At 39.5% G+C, this 20197-nt stretch overlaps 1 protein-coding gene and 1 pseudogene across 3 annotated transcripts in view; both read left to right on the plus strand.

Moving 5' to 3' along the window:
* Window positions 1-20197, plus strand: part of GTF2IRD2B (GTF2I repeat domain containing 2B) — a 100945-nt gene that overhangs the window by 31507 nt on the left and 49241 nt on the right. For all 3 annotated transcript variants that reach the window (XM_037815406.1, XM_037815407.1, XM_037815408.1), the window contains exons 2-3: window positions 2734-2837; window positions 19856-19994. In XM_037815406.1, the coding sequence (XP_037671334.1) occupies window positions 2734-2837; window positions 19856-19994 (243 nt within the window). The remainder of the gene's footprint in view (window positions 1-2733; window positions 2838-19855; window positions 19995-20197) is intronic.
* LOC119518002 lies at window positions 6016-7564 on the plus strand (annotated as a pseudogene).

The following is a 20197-nucleotide window of genomic DNA, read 5'->3' on the forward strand; positions in this document are numbered from 1 at the left end:
CTCTCCTATGGAGGGCAGAAAGCCCCAAACAAAATGCACCCTTCCCCATCAAGCGCGACTAGTTGGTCTTTCCCAAGGTTCTTTCCATCACAAGGTGCTATGTTGCCTCCCCCTGAAAAGTCTGACAGTGTCCTCTGGTTTTTCTCTCCCACTCCCATTTCTTAGCACACACTGAGTGTGAGTGACATCATTACATCACGGCAAATTAAGGCGAGAAGTGATAGCAGCAATTATCAGCAAAGTGTCCTGGTTTATGTTCTAGCTTTGTTTGGACTACAGCTGAGTTTGTAGATGTGAATACATCTACTCCTTTTTCTCTCACTGGAATATTAAAGGAAAAATAAGATTATGAATGGAAATATTCTGAGCTTCTGAAATAAGAATGGAGCAGAATCCAAGGAATGTTCTGGTGAACGGACAAATAACATGGCTCTGCAGCTACATCTCTCTAATACACACTTCCTTGGCTAATTCACTAAGTGGTCATCATGGCATCTACAGTGCTAGAAAGATGACTTTCTAAGACCTACACATTCGCTTGCTGGGTGCTGCTTTTTCTGACCCTTGCTATGAAAAACAAAATAGCTTCTATTTGTTCTTAGATATGAGTGTGATAATGAGAAGAGTTTCATTTAAGATAATTTTTATTTTAAAAGTTTCAGAGTGACACACTGATGTTTATAGCAGCATTATTCACAGACCTTGCCAAAAGATGGAAGCAACTTAAGCGTCCGTCAACGAATTAATGGATAAACACATACGGTCTATCCAGACAATGGATTATTATTCAGTCGTAAAAAGGAATGAAATCCTGATACATGCGACAGCACAAGTGAATCTTGAAGACATTATTTTGAGTGAAATAAGCCAGACACAAAAGGACAGATATTGTTTGATCTCACTGATAAGAAATAATTAGACTGAGCAAATTCGTAGAGTCAGAAACCAGAATACAAGTTACCAGGGGCCAGGATGGAGGTAGGGAAGGAGGAGTTAATGCCTAAATTGTATAAAATTTCTATTTGGGGGTTACAGAAAAGTTTACGTGTGGTGGTGAGTGGTGGCAATAGTAACATGACATTGTGAACGTCATTAAAACCACTGAATTATATATTTGAATGTGGTTAAAAAGGGAAAGTTTTAAGTTGTACATACGTTACTAGAATAAAAGAATTTTTTAAAAAGTGACAGAGGACTGTACAACACAGTGAACCCTAATGTGAACTGTGGACTATAGTTAATAGTACAATTAATTATAATAATATTCTGTCATCACTTGTAACAAAGGTACCCCACTAATGCATGGAGTTAATAATAGGAGTGATATATAGGAACTCTGTATTTCCTGCATGATTTTTCTGTAAACCTATATCTTCTCTAATTAAAAAAAATATTTATTTTTAAAAGTTTCAAATGAAGTGCGTGTATTTCCTTACTTTTTCACGCCCAAATCATGCTTTTTAATTAAGATGGCCTATGAAGTCAGACTCTCCCCACCCATTCCCTTTTAAAATAGGGAAATCAATTTTTAAAGATGTTAGCCCAACCCATTTGCATGCATCCTAATGGCACCGGAAGAGCTAGTCTGTGTTCTCAGGAAGATGATAGCTGTAATGAGGGGATACTCCAGTGTCTTCAGAGAATTTGTATAGATAGGTACATTTTTGGAATTCCTTGTCAGCCTTCCATGTCGGTCTAGACGGGCCTGAGCTGTGTTTTGGTTGAAATCACCAGATTTCAGTGGCTTAATCAAGAGAGTATTGCTTGCTCACCCAAAACGTCTCCTGTGAGTTGGTTGTTGGTCTGTTCCACATTGTCTCCAGTCTGGAACTCAGGCTGATGGAGTGGTAGCCATGGGAACGTTGCAGAGTTAGAAGGCATGTGGAGAAGGCTTTGCACGGAGGAGATGTCCCTTCCACTCACTTCACTGCTCAGAGCGAGTCACGGAGCCACACCACCTCTCCAGGGGGCATTTGAATTGAACCACATATTCAGCAAGAATATTTTGTGAATATTTGCAAAAGCCTTCTGGACCATCACCCTCCACTCCCTTCCATCTTCAGTCTTCCTTCTTTATGTTGATCTGTTTATCTTTTGCACACAAATATAAGTAAGCCAAATATCGGGGAAGGGGGTGACATTTCTGACAAGTTTTTAATCTGCAAGTTCTGTTTCAGTAAACTATTTTAAGATTTCTGAGAAATTTTTGGAAGAAATTTCTTAAGTAACTTGATTTAAAGTTTGGCTAAACTTAAGAGTTAGCTTTTATGCAAGGGTGAGTCCTACTGGGGAAAGGAAGAAGAAATTTCCTCTTCCTATCTTTAGTACATAAAACCCATTTATCTCCTTTGGTGTGTCATGCGGAACCTCAGTTGGTATCTGGAACTGCCCTGTTAAAACCTGACAAAACATCATCGGGTAAATAAGTTACATTTCCTCCCCAGTCTCCATCCTGGACATATTAACATGCTTTTCTGGCATAATACCTGAATTTATTTTGTGGGGAGGTGATGTCTAGGTTTAGCGGAACATATACTACATGAAAAAGTTACAGTTCTTATACAGTAAATCTTGGACAAATCACGTAGTGTCTTTAAATGTCAGTTTCTTCAACTCTAAAAGGAAGATTAGAACTAGGAGATCTGTTGAGATCCCTCACAGGCTCTAAAACTTGTGTTTAGAAGGATATCATGGATTTCCACCATTCACTTTCTTATTACTTGTCTTGCATAGGGACCATGGCCCAAGTAGAAATGTCCACCCTGCCGATGAAAGACAAGGAGTCCTCGGAGAGAAGGATGGTGGTGAATTTCCTCATGTCTGCTCTGGAGTCCATGGTGAGATGGCTTAAATTTCTACAGAATGTTCAATTGCCATTGTCGAAATTACCGAACTGTGAAATGCTTCAATGCCACTTCTGATATTTGCTGTCAGTTTTACATCTTCTCTGTCAAGCATATCCCATGGGCTTGTAGATAATTTATTTGAGTTGTTTTTTCTTTATATATATGAGTTTAGGCTTTCCAGATCTTACAATTTTAATGAAGTCCTCTTTATTACCTTGTTTGAGAATATTTTTCTGTCTAAATCCAAAGGTAAATTATTAATCTCTTTTACATGCATCTGTTCACATCTGAAATGTGAACTTTACCTTATAGGTGAGAATTTGATGAGAAACAGGAATTTCATAACCTCAAAGTATCTCATCACAAGATACTTATTGATTAAAAAGGGAAAACCAGGAACTTTACAGTGGAGAAAACTGATAGACACTATGTTTTGGTTTGCTAAAGCTGCTGAAATACAATATACCAGAAATGGACTGGTTTTTAACAATGTGGATTTATTAGCTTACAAATTTACAGTTCTAAGGCCATGAAAATGTCCCAGTTAAGGCATCAGCAGGACGATACCTTCTCTGACGTCTAGTTACTGGCGAGCTTGGGTTCCTCTGTCAGGTAGCAGGGCACATGGCGACGACTGCTGGTCCTTCTGCCCTGGGTTTCGTTGCTTCATCTTCTGGCTTCATCTGTGGCTTTTTCTCTAAGCTTCTCTGGGAGTTTCTCTCTCCATTTCATCTCTTAGCTTCTGTATGTGTTTTATCCTCTTATAAAGGACTCCAGTAAGAGTCTATCTTGAGTGAGGTGGGTCACATCTCAACTGAAATAACCTAATCAAAGGGTTCCACAATAGGTCTACACCCATAGGAAGGGATTAAAAGAACATGGCCTTTTCTGGGGTACATACAGCTGCAAACTACCACACAGTACTTCAATCAAGTAGTAAAATTCATATCACCAAACAATGGGACTTACTGACATCATGTGTCTCCTGCTAGGATGCAGAGAAAGAACAACTCTTTTTCCGTGGCTTTCCTGCCAAAAATGTGTAACCTGAATCTAAGTGGAGGACACATCAGACCAACCCACACTGAAGGACATACTACAAAACATCTGGGCTGGACTTTTAAAGAATGTTAATGTCATGAAAGGCAGTCATTTTGAGAAACTGTTCCGGATTGAAGGAGATTAAAGAGACAGGACAACATGGATTGGATCCAGGACCAGAAAAAATATATAAAGATATTTATTTTTCTTTTTCTATAAAGAACATTTTTGGGCCAGCTGGCAAAATACCAAATACACGTACACACACACACACACACACACACGCCTAGACCCATCATATTAATCTGCTGAAAGCCAAATACAAAAATAAAATCTTAAAAGCAGCATAGCAATCCCACTTCTAGATATATACTCAAAATAATTGAAAGCAGAGACTTGAACAGATATTTGCACGCTGATATTCATAGCAGCATTCTTCACAATTGCCAGAAGGTGGAAGCAAGCCAAGTGTCCATCAACAGATGAATGGATAAACAAAATATGGTATATACATACAATGGAATATTATTCAGCCATGAAAAGTAATGTAGGTCTTTTACATGTAACAAGATGAATGAACCTTGAAGACATCAAGTTGAGTGAAATAAATCAAACACAAAAAAACAAATATTGTATGATCTCACTGATAAGCAAATTCATAGAGTCAGAAACTAGAATACAGGTTACCAGAAGGGAATGGGGAGTTAGTGCTTAATTGGTCTAGAGTTTCTGTTTGGGGTGATGGAAAAGTTTTGGTAATGGATGGTGGTGATGATAGCACAACATTGTGAATGTAATTACCTACACTGAATTATATATCTGAATGTAGTTAAAAGAGGAAATTTTGGTGGTATGTATGTTGCCAGAACAAAAATTTAAGACAAAAAACAACCATAGGACTGTACAAGCACAAGCAGTAAACCCTAATGTAAGCTATTATGGTAGTACAGTTATTCTAATATTCACTCATCAATTATAACAAAGGTACCACACTAATGCCAAATGATAAAAATGGGGACAGGTAGATGGGAAGTCAGTATTTTCTGCATGTTCTTTCTGTAAACCTACTATTTCTCTTAAAAAAAAAAAATTTAATTACAAAGATTAAAAAAAAAAAAAAAGGCAGTGTTCTAATTTGCTAATGCTGCCAGAAAGCAAAACAACAGAAATGGACTGGCTTTTATAAAGGGGGCTTATTTGGTTACACAGTTGTAGTCTTAAGGCCATAAAGTGTCCATAAACAAAGGGTACCTTCACTGGAGAAAAGCCATTGGCATCTGGAAAACCTCTGTTAGCTGGGAAGCCACGTGGCTGATGTCTGCTTGCTTCCAGGTTGCGTTTCAAAATGGCGTTCTCCAAAATGTCTGCATCAGCTTCCAACCACCATCTTCAAAATGTCTCTCAACTCCAGTTCACTATGAGCTCCTTCTGTCTGAGCTTATATAGTGCTCCAGCAAACTAAACAAGGCACAGGCTGAATGGGCGGGGCCACACCTCCATGGAAATTATCCAGAGTTATCACCTACAGTTGGGTGGGTCACATGTCCATGGAAACACTGAACCAATAGGTTCCAACCCAATCGACACTAATATGTCTGCCCCCACAAGAATGCATTAAAGAATATGGCTTTTTCTGGGGGACGTAAATATACAAACCAGCACAGGCAGCCTATTGAACAGTGGCCTCCAAAGATATTGATGACCTGAGTGCTGGCGTCTGTGACTGTTGCCTTATTTGATTTTGTGATTTAATTTATGGATGTTGAGATGGGGATATTATCCTGGATTATCTGGTTCTAAAGAAAAATGGTGAAAAAAAATCATGGAATACATTTTGAAAGAAAGCATCAGGTCTGTTTGAGGAAAACTAGACATGTCTTACCCAAGAACATTGACCAAGAGCTGATCACATTCCTTCATTTGACACGTAGTCTCAAAGTGCCTCATAAATCTAGGCCCTTTTCTTGGCACTTGAGCTACAAGACTTGAGATTGATGGGTACGGGCCTCCTCGCATAGCTCTAAGATTCTATCTAAGGAGACAGACAATGGACATGTTCTACATGTGCATACATTTGTCAGTAAATAAAATATTATGAAGAAAAGGAGGATCAAGAAATAGTTTAGGGATGATCGGTACACAACTGTATGATGACACTGTGAGCCACTGATTGTATACTTTGGATGGATGATATGGCATGTGAATATATCTCAATAAAATTGCATTGAAAAAAAGAAAAGAAATAGTTTAAAGGCTGAACAGAGGCCGGAAGTGTTACAGTTTTAGCGATTCTCGGGGTGTAAGGTAGTGTCACTGGAGCTCTGTTCTCAAGGAAGATGTTACCGGAGCTACCTTCCAGGCTTGCCATCTCATTGCAAGAAAATTCAAACATGACACAAGAAGATATAAGCAAGTAATAAAGTTTATTGAAAAGGAAGAGAAATACATGCTCAAGGGGTGAGTGCCAATATAATTGAGCAGGAAACATGGCCAGGTTGTTTGGCACTTGGGTTTTTATTAGATTAAACAAAGGGAGGTGGGGTTTGAGATGTCAGTACATTGTAATTGGTTAGTAAGCATTCAAATTAAGTATTGTAAGCAGGCTATTGCAATTGGTTGCCTATACATTCTTGTGATTGGTTATAAACCTGTCAGTTAAGGTTTGTGAGTAAGCTATTGCGATAGGCTGAATAAACATTCCAGTTAAGGACTGGTTATTGTGGTTGGTCCATGCCACGTGGTTGAACACAAACACTGTATCCTGCTCTGTCCAGCCACCTGGGGTTTCAGGAGCCTGAAACCCCACTCCATGTACCAAGACCAAAGGTGCCTCCGAGTCTGCAAGATGTTTTTCCTACATCCAACCTGCCTCAGTAGCCACAGTGAAGTGCTCGGATCCTTCCGGCTGCACGGGGTTTTACCCACCACCATGTCGGGCAGCAAGGCAAAGACCAAGAAATACTCTTAGTGTCCAAAATCCAACGTGTTTGCCGTGTTTGACCTGTCACAAGTTCAGGAGTTCAAAGAGGCCTTCGACATGACTGATCAGAACAGAGATGGTTTCATTGACGAGAAGACTTGCATGGGATGCTGGCCTACCTGGGGAAAAATCCAGCTGAGGAATATCTGGATGCCATGATGAATGGGGCTCCAGAGTCCATATATTTCACCATGTTTCTTTCTCACAGTGCTTAGTGAAAAGTTAAACAGACCCAGAAGATGTCGTTGGAAATGCTTTTGCTTGCTTTGATGAAGAAGCAACTGGCACCATCCAGGAGGATAACTTGAGAGAGCTGCTGACAACCAAGAGGATCGGTTCACAGACAAGGATGTGGATGAGCTGTATGGAGAAGCACCTGCTGACAAAAAGGGGAACGTCACCTACACTGAGTTCATGCACATCCTTAAGCATGGAGCACAGGACAGGGATGACTGAAAGAACTGAAAATTCTGGCCAAACATTCTTTGTTGCCACTCTGGGTATTTCTGAGACTTTCTCTTAGAGCCTATTGCATGCTCTTAGCTTTACAGCTTTTGCTTTCTTGTTGTATTTATTCTCAGCCATTTGGCGGCAAATGCATCTCAACAACCAGACTGGAAATGGGACTTATTTTAAGTTGAAATAAAATAGAATTGGGGAAAAAATTTTTGCCTTATGAAAGCTTAGGGGAAAATTCTTAGATTTTTCATATTTACTGGATTTTTACTTTTTTTTTTTTTGGTAATAAAAACTTAAAAAATAAACATTGTGACCCAAGTATTTCCACCAAATATTATTTTTATCATTTTCAGAATAGAAAAATAGGTTAATTTAACTTAAAAAGCCCCACCCCAAAATAACTGCAGCCTACACAGAGTCAATGTATCTCCTCAGAGAAAGTTACTCATGCAGCTCTTTCTGAACTATGATTAAATGTTATGACGAAATTAAGAAAAAATAGTTTAGAGAAGTCTTGGCAGCTGCCTTTTGAGCAAAGCCCCGGAAGAAGTGAGGAAGCCAGCCAGACCATCAGCAGGGGCAGAGGGTTCAAGGCAGTGAGAACAATTTGTGCAAAGCCCCTGCAGCGGAACCAGGCTGGTATTTCCAAGGCATGTCAAGAAGTTCAGTTGTGCTGGAACCGGGTGAGGAGGAAGTGGTCAGAGCAATGGTTCAGGAGGCCACCTGTGGCCACATCATACTGGGCCCAGTGGACCACAGTAAGGACTTTGGATTTTTTTTTCCTCGACATATCAGAAAGCCACTGGAAGGATTTGAGTGAAAGAGTGGTGACTATGTGAACCTTGATTAACGGGGCAGGAGAGGGAGCAGCTGGGGCTGTGGTTTGGGTGGGAGATTTGGGTGAGGGATTTGGGTGAGCTGGACCAGGCTGGGAGTGGTGGAGATGGGAAGAAGGGGTCAAAATAGGCAGATCTGATGAAGGGACAGTTGATAGGTCTCACTGACGCATTAGATGCAGGCTATGGAATTTTCATGGGAGAGAAACCAAAAGTTTTATTCTGTTCAATGTACTTTTTATTTAGGAATACTTTTTTTAACATTTTTTTTATTGTGAAATATAACATATATGCAGAAAAGTGATAAATTTTAAAGTGCAGTTTAACAAGTAGTTATAGAGGAAATTTCAAAGTATGGTATGGGTTACAGTTCCACAGTTTCAGGTGTTTTTAGGAATATTTTTACTGTTTACAGAAAAGTTGCCAAGCTAGCCCCGAGTTCCCATATACCCTTCACCCAGGTTCCTGTATTGTTTATGTCTTCTGCAGCTGTGGTACATTTGTCGCAAGTGACAGATTAAAGTCAGTCCATGACTGGGAGCCAACGTCAGATTTCATCCGTTTTTTCCTACTAACGTCCTTTTTCTATTCCAGGATTCATCCTATGATCCCACCTTGCATTTAGTTGTCATGTCTCCTTAATCTCCTCTGAGCTGTGACAGTTTCTCAGTCTTTCCTTATTTTTTGTGACTTTGAGGGCTTTGAAGAGTACTGATCAGGTATTTTGTAGAATCTTCCTTGATTTGGCTTCTCTGATGTCTTCCTCGTGTGTACACTGGGGTGATGGATTTTTGGAAAGAAGAGCACAGAAGTGAGAGTGCCCTTCTCTTCACCTTTTTATCAGGGCTGTGATATCAGAGAGGGCCGAGGCTACGTCAACCATTTGGTTAGGGAAGGGTCTGCCAGGTTTCCGTTCTAAAGTTGCAATTTTTCCCTTTCCACGTTCTGTTCTTTGGAAGTGAGTCACTAAGTCCAGGCTGCAAACAATGATTAACGGTGCTTATAATGATCAGATGACGTGGCCTCCCTCAGTCCGAGAGGCTATTTGTAATATGTTGCAAGAATCCTAAAGGAATTTTCATCTTTTTGCCGGGGTTTTCTACCTGTATGATTCCATAACATGGAAGTAACCAAACATGCACTTATGTATTTATGTTCATGGACAAGCATTGTCGTGTTATTTATAATAGGAAAAAACTGTGCAATAATATTATGGTTAAATGATGGTATATACGTAGGATAGAATATTATATACTCATTTAAAAATCAAGTTTTTGATTGTGTGGAGGAATGCACAAAAATTAATGTTAATGGATGAACCTTGAAGACATAATGCTGAGTGAAAAAGCCAGACACAAAAAGAAGGATATTGTATGCTACCACTAATGTGAACTCTGTGAAAAATGTAAAATAAATATTTTATATTGTAGAATATATGGGACATAGACACAAACAGCAACTAGTAAAGGGGGAACGATAATCTAACAAGAGCAAATAAGATATGGAGAGTTTAAAAAAAGAAAAAAATTAATATTAAGTGAATAAAACAGAATGCAAACCATACAGTAGTAAGATTCCAATTTTGTTTGTAAAAATTATGTGTGGATGTGTGTGTGTGTGTGCACACTTTTTTCAAAATGTTAATAGAGCTTACTTCTGGGTAATGGGATTATGGGTAATTTCTTTTTTCTTCTGTGTACTTTTCTATATCTGCTGAAATTTTTATAATATCCCTATTTAAAATGAGAAAGAAATGCTCTTAAGGTCTTCGCTATAGCTCATGACCTAATTAATAAAAACTGGTAATATCAGTTAGATAAAGAGTTGGAGTTTTGGTTCATTTGCCACAAAGCTAATGAAGCTTAAACTTCAAGTCTTCCCCCTTGGATGGCCCCTTCCAAGCCATCGGGAGAGGTCCTAGTGATGAGTTTTTATAAAATTTGCTAAAGTAAGATATTTTAACCTTAACCACTTAAGGCTGCTCTCTCCTTTCTCCCTGACTTTGCCAGCCTCAACCCCTGTAATAGTTTCCTAAGGCTGCTATAAATTACCGCACTTAGTGGCTTAAGACAGCTAAGTGTTTGATTGAAACATTAAGTAAAGGAACAACCAAGATAACGCAGAAGTTAGTCGATATTTCTATGGTGTAATGGGATGCTGTGATTAAATGTATATTATAAATCACTGGATGATATGACAGTGTTAAAACTGAGGATTAAACATAATGGCCCACTACTTACAAACTTAGAAGCCTGAGGCCAACATTAAGGACCCCAAAATAATCCACAAATAAATCTTTGCTGATGAGTGGAAAGTCAGAATTTTTGAGAATCTCTCACCTTACCCTCTTTATGAGATGGGTTCAAATTCCATCATCTGAACCTTTACTTTCTCTATTTTGACTAAACAGAGAGTACTGACATCTTTTACACAGAGAGTTCCAGACCTTGTAATGTTACAATAAAGTTTAAGAGCTGCCCCTTAGATTTCTGTATTGCACGGTCCTCAAGAAGACTCTCTATAGAAAGATGTTCTAAGAGTAGATTCAATGCTGAACTCAGAGGCTTCATATTCTGAACTGCTAATGTTCTCTTAGTATATCTAATATTTCTATGGGTTTTTTATCCACTTTGATTTTTAACAGCTTTATTGTGATATAATTTACACACCATAAAATTCATCTGTTATAAGCATACAGCTCAGTTCTTTTAATACACCTACAGTATTGTGCAACCATTAACACAATCAATTTTAGAATATTTTTGTTACCATAAAATGATCCCTTGTGCCCATTTACAGTCAATCCCCATTCCCACTCACAGCTCCAGGCAACTACTAATCTTCTTTCTGTCTCCATAGATTTGCCATTTTTGGACGTTTCATGTAACTGGAACAATGCAATTTGTGGCCCTTAGAAGTTGGCTTCTTTCATTTAGCTTAATGTTTTTGAGGTTCATCCCCATTGAACCATCACCTGTATGTATTACATTTTTTATTGCTGAACACTAATCCCTTGTACAGATAATCCACATTTTTTTTAATCCATTCGTCATCTGCTGGATGTTTGGATTGAATTCAGGTTTTGGATGTTTCACAGTAATGCTGTTATCCCCATCCCTGTACAAGTCTTTGTGTCGCTGTATTATCATCTCTCTTGGGTAAATAACTAGCCGTGGGATATACAGTAAATTTCTGCATGTATTTTTTTCTCTTTTTTTAATGCATTTTTTATTGTGAACTTTAACATATATACATAACAGTGATAACTTTCAAGGTACGATTTAACAAGTAATTAGAGAACAAACTTCAAAGAATGTCACGGATCACAGTTCCACAACTTCACCTATTTCCATTATTTTAAAAAATAACACACATATAGGAAGATGTTAACTTTCGATGTACAGCTCAACAAGCAGTTGTATAGGTAATTTCAAAAATTGTAATGGGTTACAGTTCCACAATTTCAGTTCTTTCCTTATTTTGCAATACAAAGTATATACAGAAAAGTGAAGACTTTCAGGGCACATGCCGTTTACCTTCTTCCAGCCATTGCAGCACCCCAGCATCCAAAAAATATATACAATTATATAAAGTTTCAGTATCCATAGACCTTTGTTCAATCTTATCTTGTTTGTTGCTACCCCTTCCTCTCAATCTCTTTCTCCATCTTCAGGGGTTTCTAGGCAGTGAGCATCCTAACTTGTTCAGATTGAAAGGGGGTGTCGACAGCATGGGGAAGGGGGCTGCATCTCATTGTTGTTCTTAAAGAGGCTATTGCCTCTGGGTTTTAGGACTTCTCTGGCATAGAACACTCTGGTGGATTTAAGTTTCTGAAAGATAAAACTTAATGAGTGCGTCTTTTATAGAACCTCAGGTAGAGACTACTTTTGGTGAGGGCATGGCATACTGTGGTCATTTGAGATGTCTAGCTGGAGCTTGCGTAAGAGAAACCTCCAGGATAGCCTCTCGACTCTATTTGGGATCTCTCAGCCACCGTGACATCAGCTTGTTACCTTTCTTTTCTCCCCCTTTTAGTCAAGTGGGCACTTTCAGTCCCTCACTGCCAGGGCCAGGCTCATTCCTAGGAGTCATGTCCCCCGTCGCCAGGGAGATTCATTCCCCTGGGAATCATGTCCCTCATGGTGGGGGGGAGGTTAATGAATTTATTTGCTGAGTTGGGCTTAGAGAGAGAAAGGCTACATCTGAGCAACAAAAAGGTTGCCTGAAGGCGCCTCTTAAGCATAAATATAGGAGGGCTCAGCCTCCTATTTACAAACCTAAATTTCACAAGAGCAAGTCTCAAGTCAAGGGCTTGATTTATTAAGTAGTGGGTTCCTAATTTCCCTTAATATATGTTCTATCCCAAGATAAATGGTCAGTTTCTTACATTGTCTTCTCTTAGCTGTACAATCATCATCCTCAACTTTAAACAATTATCATAACAGAATACATCCCAGAGCTTTTATCAAGCTGCTGATTATTCAACCCTAGTATTAGTGTAGTGTTGGTAAGATATTCCTATTAAATAGAGTCTTTAATCTGTAATGGGTATTTTTTCCATACACCACTCTGTTGTTAACCCTCTTCACCAGTGTCATACCTTATAAGTATATCATGCTAACACTTATTTAGGTTTGTGGTGCTACTCTGTGGGTTACTTGCTTTCAACAACCTGTTACAAACATGTTCACCTTCAGTGCATCATTGATACTTATAATCCCATTAACAAACCATAGTCACACCTGCCCATTCCCGTACCAGTAAATTCACCCTCATTATCATATCTGTACATATTAGATTATCATTCCCCCTCATTAACTTCTATCTCTAGGTCCCCTATATTCTACATTATAAGACACTTAATTTTACATTTTTCACAGAGTTCACATTAGTGGTAACATACAATGTCTCCTTTTGTGTCTGGCTTGTTTCACTCAGCATTATGTCTTCAAGGTTCATCCATATTGTCACATGTTTCACTACCTCATTCCTTCTAACTGCTGCATAGTATTCCATCGTACATATATACCACGTTTTGTCTATCCACTCATCTGTTGAAGCATATTTGGATTGTTTCTGTCTCTTGGGAATTGTAAACAATGCCACTGTGAACATCGGTGTGCAAATATCTGTTCATGTCTCTGCTTTCAGATCTTCTGGTTATATACTGAGAAGTGAAATTGTTGGATTGTAGGGTAACTCAATATTTAGTTTTCTGAGGAACCACGAAACTGTCTTCCACAGTGGCTGTACCATTATTCAGTCCCACCAGCAATGAATAAGTGTTCATCATCTCCAGCATTTACAGTTTCCTGTTTGTTTAATGGCAGCCATTCTTACTGGTGTGAGATGATATCTCACTGTGGTCTTGATTTGCATCTCCCTAACAGCTAGTGAAGATGAACATTTTTTCATGTGTTTTTTAGCCATTTGTATTTCCTCCTTAGAGAAATGTCTTTTCATATCTTTTGCCCATTTTATAATTGGGCTGTTTGTACTATTGTCGTTCAGTTGTAGGATTTCTTTACATATGCAAGATACCAGTCTCTAATCGATACATGGTTTCCAAATATTATCTCCCATTGAATTGGCTGCCTCTTTACCTTTTTGACAAATTCCTTTGACGTACAGAAGCTTTTAAGTTTGAGGAGTTCCCGTTTATCTATTTTTTCTTTTGTTGCTTTTGCTTTGGGTGTAAGGTCTAAGAAGCGACCTCCTAATACAAGGTCTTGAAGATGTTTCCCTGTGTTATCTTCTAGGAGTTTTGTGGTACTATCTCTTATATTGAGGTCTTTGATCCACTTTGAGTTAATTTTTGTATAGGGAGTGAAGTAGGTTTCCTCTTTCATTTTTTTGGATATGGATATCCAGTTCCCCCAGCCCCGTTTGTTGAAGAGACTGTTCTGTCCCAGTTCAGTGGATTTGGGGGCCTTATCAAAAATCGGTTGACCATAAATCTGGGGGTCTATTTCCAAATTCTCAATTAGATTCCAATGATCATATGTCTATCTTTGTGCCAATACTAGGCTGTTTTGACTACTGTGGTTTCAAATGTAGGCTTCAATGCCAGGAAGTGTAAGTCCTCCCACTTCATTTTTCTTTTTTAGAATGTTTTTAGCAATTTGAGGCCCCTTTCCCTTCCAAATAAATTTGATAACTAGCTTTTCCAAGTCTACAAAGTAGTTGTTGGAATTTTGATTGATATTGCATAGATTTTGTAGATCAGTTTGGGTAGGATTGACATCTTAACGATGTTTAACCTCCCTATCCATGAACTCAGAGTATCCTTCTATCTTTTTAGGTCGCCTTTTATTTCTTTTAGTAAAGTTATGTAATTTTCTGTGTATAGGTCTTTCACATCTTTGGTTAAGTTTATTCCTAGGTACTTGATTTTTTTTAGTTGCTATAGTGAATGGAATCTTTTTCTTGATTGCCTCTTCAGTTAGGTCATTTCTAGTGTATAGGGACATTACTGACTTATGTGCATTAATCTTGTATCCCGCCACTTTGCTGAGTTTGTTTATTAGCTCAAGAAGTGTGTCATTGATTTCTCAGGGTTTTCCAAATATAAGATCATATCATCTGCAAATAATGACAGTTTTACTTCTTCCTTTCCAATTTGGATGCCTTTTATTTCTTTGTCTTGCCAGATTGCCCTGGCTAGCACTTCCAGCACAATGTTGAATAATACTGGTGACAGCGGGCATCCTTGTCTTGTTCCTGATCTTAGAGGGAAGGCTTTCAGTCTCTCACCATTGAGTACTATGCTGGCTGTGGGTTTTTCATATATGCTCTTTATCATATTGAGGAAGTTTCCTTCAATTCCTACCTTTTGAAGTGCTTTTATCAAAAAGGGATGTTGGATTTTGTCAAATGCTTTTTCAGCATCTATTGAGATGATCATTTGATTTTTCTCTTTTGATTTGTTAATGTGTTGTGTTACATTGATTGATTTTCTTATGTTGAACCAACCTTGCATGCCTGGGATGAACCCCACTTGGTCTTGGTGTATGATTTTTTTAATGTGTCTTTGGATTTGATTTGCAAGTATTTTGTTGAGAATTTTTGCATCTATAGTCATTAGGGTGATTGGCCTGTAGTTTTCCTTTCTTGTAGCATCTTTATCTGGTTTTGGTTTTACGGGGATGTTGGCTTCATAAAATGAGTTGGGTAGTGTTCCATTTTCTTCCATTTTTTAAAAGAGTTTGAGTAGGAATGGTGTCTATTCTTTTTGGAAAGTTTGGTAGCATTCCCCTGTGAAGTCATCTGGCCCTGGACTTTTATTTGTAGGGAGCTTTTTGATGACTAATTGGATCTCTTTACTTGTGATTGGTTGTTGAGGTCTTCTGTTTCTTCTCTGGTCAGTCTAGGTTTTTCATGTGTTTCCAGGAAATTATCCATTTCCTCTAAATTGTCTAGTTTGTTGACATACAGTTGTTCATAGTATCCTCTTATGATTTTTTTAATTTCTTCTGGATCTGCAGGAATGTCCCCTCTCTCATTTATTATTTTGTTTATTTGGGTCTTCTCTCTTTTTTTCTTTGTCAGTCTAGATAAGTGTTTGTCAATCTTGTTGATCTTCTCAAAGAACTAACTGTGGTTTTATTTATTCTGTTTTTTTTTGTTGTTGTTGTCCATATCATTTATTTCTGCTTTAATACTTGTTATTTCTTTTCTTCTACTTGCTTTAGGATTAGTTTGCTGATCATTTTCTAGCTTCTTTAGTTGTTCCATTAGTTCTTTGATTTTAGCTCTTTCTTCCTTTTTAATATATTCTGAATACATTTTTACGAAACTGCCTAGCTTTTTTTTTTTTTTTCCCAAGTAGTAGCATCATTTTACATTCCCAGCACTCGATGGTGGTAAGTGTATTCTTAATGGTTTAGGACAGTGCATTTTGCAACCTAGTCAGAAGATATGGCTTAAAAGTACTATGTCAACTTAGCAGCTATTATTTGGCCAGGGTCTGTTCCAGATGCCAAAGATACAGATAGAACAGTTCTAATTCCTGCCATCAAGTAGAGTGTACATTAGTAGTTGGAGGTACAAATAATAAGTATAATGAGTGACTATTTTTGTTAAATTAAAGGCTTATATACTGGAAAGAAGGGGAGGTAGACACAAAAGTTCTCAAAGGGAGGGTGACAGGGAACCCTGAATCATTGTAAGAGTAGAGGTTTTCCTGGTTGCAGGGAGGAAACCCTAACTCCAGCCAGACCAGAGGGAAACCACTCACTGTGGGACAAGATCAAGTAAAAGAGCCAGATATGATGCCACTAGTTCAATGTGATAGAGGGTAAGCCCGGTGTGGGGAAGGGGGATCCGATGCAGGGCTGCACACAAAAGCTAAAAGGCTTGGAACTTCTCCTTTGATTGCTCACTGCTGGCACGTAGAAGACACACGACTGCACAACTGATTACTGCCTGTCGCTCTTGGACCCTGCCACAGCTGGGAAACCCTCTGTCCCTGACAACTGAACTCGCAGCCAGAGCTCTGTTTTGACCTCCCTGGGGGTCTGGGGATGCTCCCCCTCCCCCGTCATCCTCGAGAGACCTATGGGGATCCTGGAGAACCCTCTGCCTCTGATCCTGGCCCTGGTGCAGCTCCCGGGAGGAGCAGCAGCTCAGGAAGCACATCCCCTGCTGAGATGACGGAGGAGGGCAAGCATGGGCTTGTCCAGGAGCCTGCAGACATCTCCATTCCCAGCTTGTCTACTTTTGTGGCACCTCCAGAAGCTGAGGATAGGGCTGTAAAAGGGCCTCCTTCTTTCCTAGGATCGCCTGTCATGCACTACCCCATGGGAGACCCTTGTGAGAATTAGATTAAGTTTAGCTTTCACACAGGGTGGGGGCAGTTAAGGAATTGGCAGAAGGTTAAAAAGACAAACTGTAATCCACAGTCAGTCCCCCTGCTTATCTGCCCACTATCCACAGTCAGTCCCCCTGCTTATCCGCCCAGTATCTACTGTCCTTGCAAGGTGGAGACTCGGGGTAGAGTTTCCTTAAACAGCTTCATAAGTTGTTACCAAACTAGCTCAGACTGGCTCTGCAGCTCAAGAACAAAGGAAAGGGGTGGAGACTTGTTTCAAATGTTACAAGTTTGCATAGGAGACTTTTTTTCAAATGTTTCCAATTAGGGTGGGCTGCATGTTTCAAATTTGGGCGGGCTAGTTAGGCTTGTCGAATAGAATGTAACCTCTGAAGTATCCAGCCAATGGAGAAACAGGGGAGGGACTTGCGGTTAGGTGTAGGGAATAAATACTACTGGCTCTATTGTTCTGCGCACCAACCCCCACATTTTGGTTGAGTGCCTGTTCTTGCAAGACCATGAATAAATTTGTTTCTTCTCCACAATCAGGTGAGCGTTTATTCCTTTTTAGGAATAGCGCTTGTTTCTCACAACCCTCCAACACTGATGCTGAACTAGGGGCCACCTCAGGCTTTGACCACTGCCTCCACCTCCTCCATTTGTACAATCCTTTTGACATTTGAAGAGGATCCCATGCAGTGGTCAATAGGCTGCCATTACTATAACCTTAGAAAAGTTGCCAGATCTGCAATACAGTTTTCCTTGTCCACTCTGCTTCCTCCCCCTTTTATTTTTCATAATCATTACCCCTTGTGCTGGTTTGAATCTGCTACATACCCCATAAAAGACTATGTTGTTTTAATCCATTCTTGTGGGGGCAGACCTATTGTGGACAGGAGCTTTTCATTAGGTTATTTCCATGGAGATGTGACCCCGCCCATTCAAGGTGGTTCTTAATTAGTTTGCTGGAATCCTTAAGAGAGCTCAGGGAGAGAGAGAGAGCTCAGAGCCAATACAGATCCAGATGCTTGGAGATGCTAAGCTAAGAGATGAAGCCTAGAGTTTTCCCTGGAGAAGCTAAGAGAGAACCCCCAGATGCTTAGAGAGAAACGCCTGGGAGAAACAAGCAAGGATGTACAGGAGCTGAGAGAGGAGTGAAGACAGAAGCCCGGAAACATTTTGGAGAAAGCAACAGAAACAAGAAGCTAACCCTGGGAGAGGCCCAGCAGACTCCAGCCATGTGCCTTCCCATGTGACAGAGGAACCCAAGAGGCCATCAGCCTTTCTTCAGAGAAGGTGTTGTCCTATTAATGCCTTAATTAGGACATTTTCATGGCCTTAGAACTGTAAATTTGTGAAGTAATAAATCCCCATTGTAAAAACCAATCAATTTTTTGGTGTTTTGCATTCCGCAGCTTTAGTAAACCAGAACACCCCTGATAAACCTTTTGCCTTCTAAAAAACACAAACCACACACACACATTTATTAATCTTAGGTTCTGGAGGTCAGAGTTCAGGAAATGGGTTTTCCAGGGTAAAATGAAGGCATTGTCAGGGCTGCATTCCCACTGGAAGCTCCAGGGGAGAATCTGGGCCTTGCCTTTTCCAGCTGACAGGCTGTCCGAGTTCCTTGGCTTGTGGCCCCTTCCAGCAGTCCCATCACTGTGGCTTCTGACTCCATTGTCACATATTCTCCTGCCCCCCATCTTTTCCTTGTAAGAACCAGTGTGATGAGATCAGGCCCACCCAGATAATCCAGAATAATCTCCCTATCTCAAGATCCCTACCTTCATCCATCTGCTAAGTCCCTTTTGCCATGTAAGGTAGCATATTCTTAGGGCTTAGGACTTGGAAATCTTTAGGGGGCCGTTATTTGCTGACCACAATCCCCTTGCGTCAGCTGACATTGGCGTAGACATGGAAATCTCTGGGGTCTCCGTAAGGGGAAGCTGAGTCGGGGATACAGTTAGTTTTCGTTAAGTAGAAGTGTTACATGGCTTGCTGCTGGTTCTGTGTATAGGTAAGTTGTGTCTTGATAACCAGGTACAGGTCTGATCTCCAGGGATTCTGCAGACACTGTGCCAGCTCATCTCATAACATGGCTTTCAGGTGCAAGGTCTGAGGTTGTACAAGATCTAAACATGTTCCATGGCGCTCTCCTCCTAAAGTGTGTGGGTGGTAGAGCAGAAACGCGACACTCAATGTGTAGAGCCAGAAGCTGGTCCATGGAAATCTCTTACACTCTTTAAACATATAAAATTATAAACAGAAGCAGTTGGTTCTCATTGAGGCCTTGTCAAAGTGGAAGTTCTCTCTGGTCAGGAATATTCTCAGTGATGCAGCATATTACGGTTATAAATACATCAAGAATTTGTTTAAATTTTTGATGGGAATTACTCAAAATAGTTTATCAGAATTCTTGTGTCCATAGGGCATAAACCTGTAACTCTACTATGAACAGCAAGTGTGTCTGTGTGTGAATTTGCATGTTTTATACATCAATGATTTTAAAATGTGATCAGTCACGCTAGAGGAAATAGTAAATGATCTCTATTCTTGCCATAGAAAATATTGCACATTTGTTGTCATATGAAGAGGCAAGCAAAGAATGTGCAAGCCAAAAATATAGGGAAAAAGGCATGTCAGAGAGGAATGTCAGGCAGTTAATAAAAATATTTTGTCCTTCTCTGGGTTTTATATTTATGGTAATTGCTTGATAAATTTGTGTATGTGTGTGTGTGTGCATGTGCATAGTTTTTCTCATTCTAAATAAATACTCCTTTTTGTGTCTAATTTTGTATTCTTTTCTTAAAGTAGGGCCCTCAGGCCTCACAGAATCTGGATCTGCGCTTGAAAATGACACATCATGTTGTTTCTATTTCAGTGTAAAGAACTGGCCAAGTCCAAGGCCGAGGTGGCCTGCATCGCCATGTATGAAACAGACGTGTTCGTCGTCGGAACCGAGAAAGGACGCGCTTTTGTCAATACCAGGACAGATTTTCAGAAAGATTTTGCAAAATACTGTAGGTGTTTATAATTTTATCATTTGTAGTCTGTAAGTCTTAAGCCAAAATGTTTGCAGGGAAGACATATATTATTTTCTTCTAAGGTATCATGAGTATAATCCTAAAAATGGCTCTGATGCATCTCCTTTGACTTGGCGTACAAAAAGAATCGCTACTTACCTCCGAAATGTCCAAGAACAGTCCATGTGTTTTTTTTTTTT

The sequence above is a fragment of the Choloepus didactylus genome, chromosome 21, assembly GCF_015220235.1.
Source record: "Choloepus didactylus isolate mChoDid1 chromosome 21, mChoDid1.pri, whole genome shotgun sequence".
In the NCBI taxonomy this organism is placed as follows: Eukaryota; Metazoa; Chordata; class Mammalia; order Pilosa; family Megalonychidae; genus Choloepus; species Choloepus didactylus.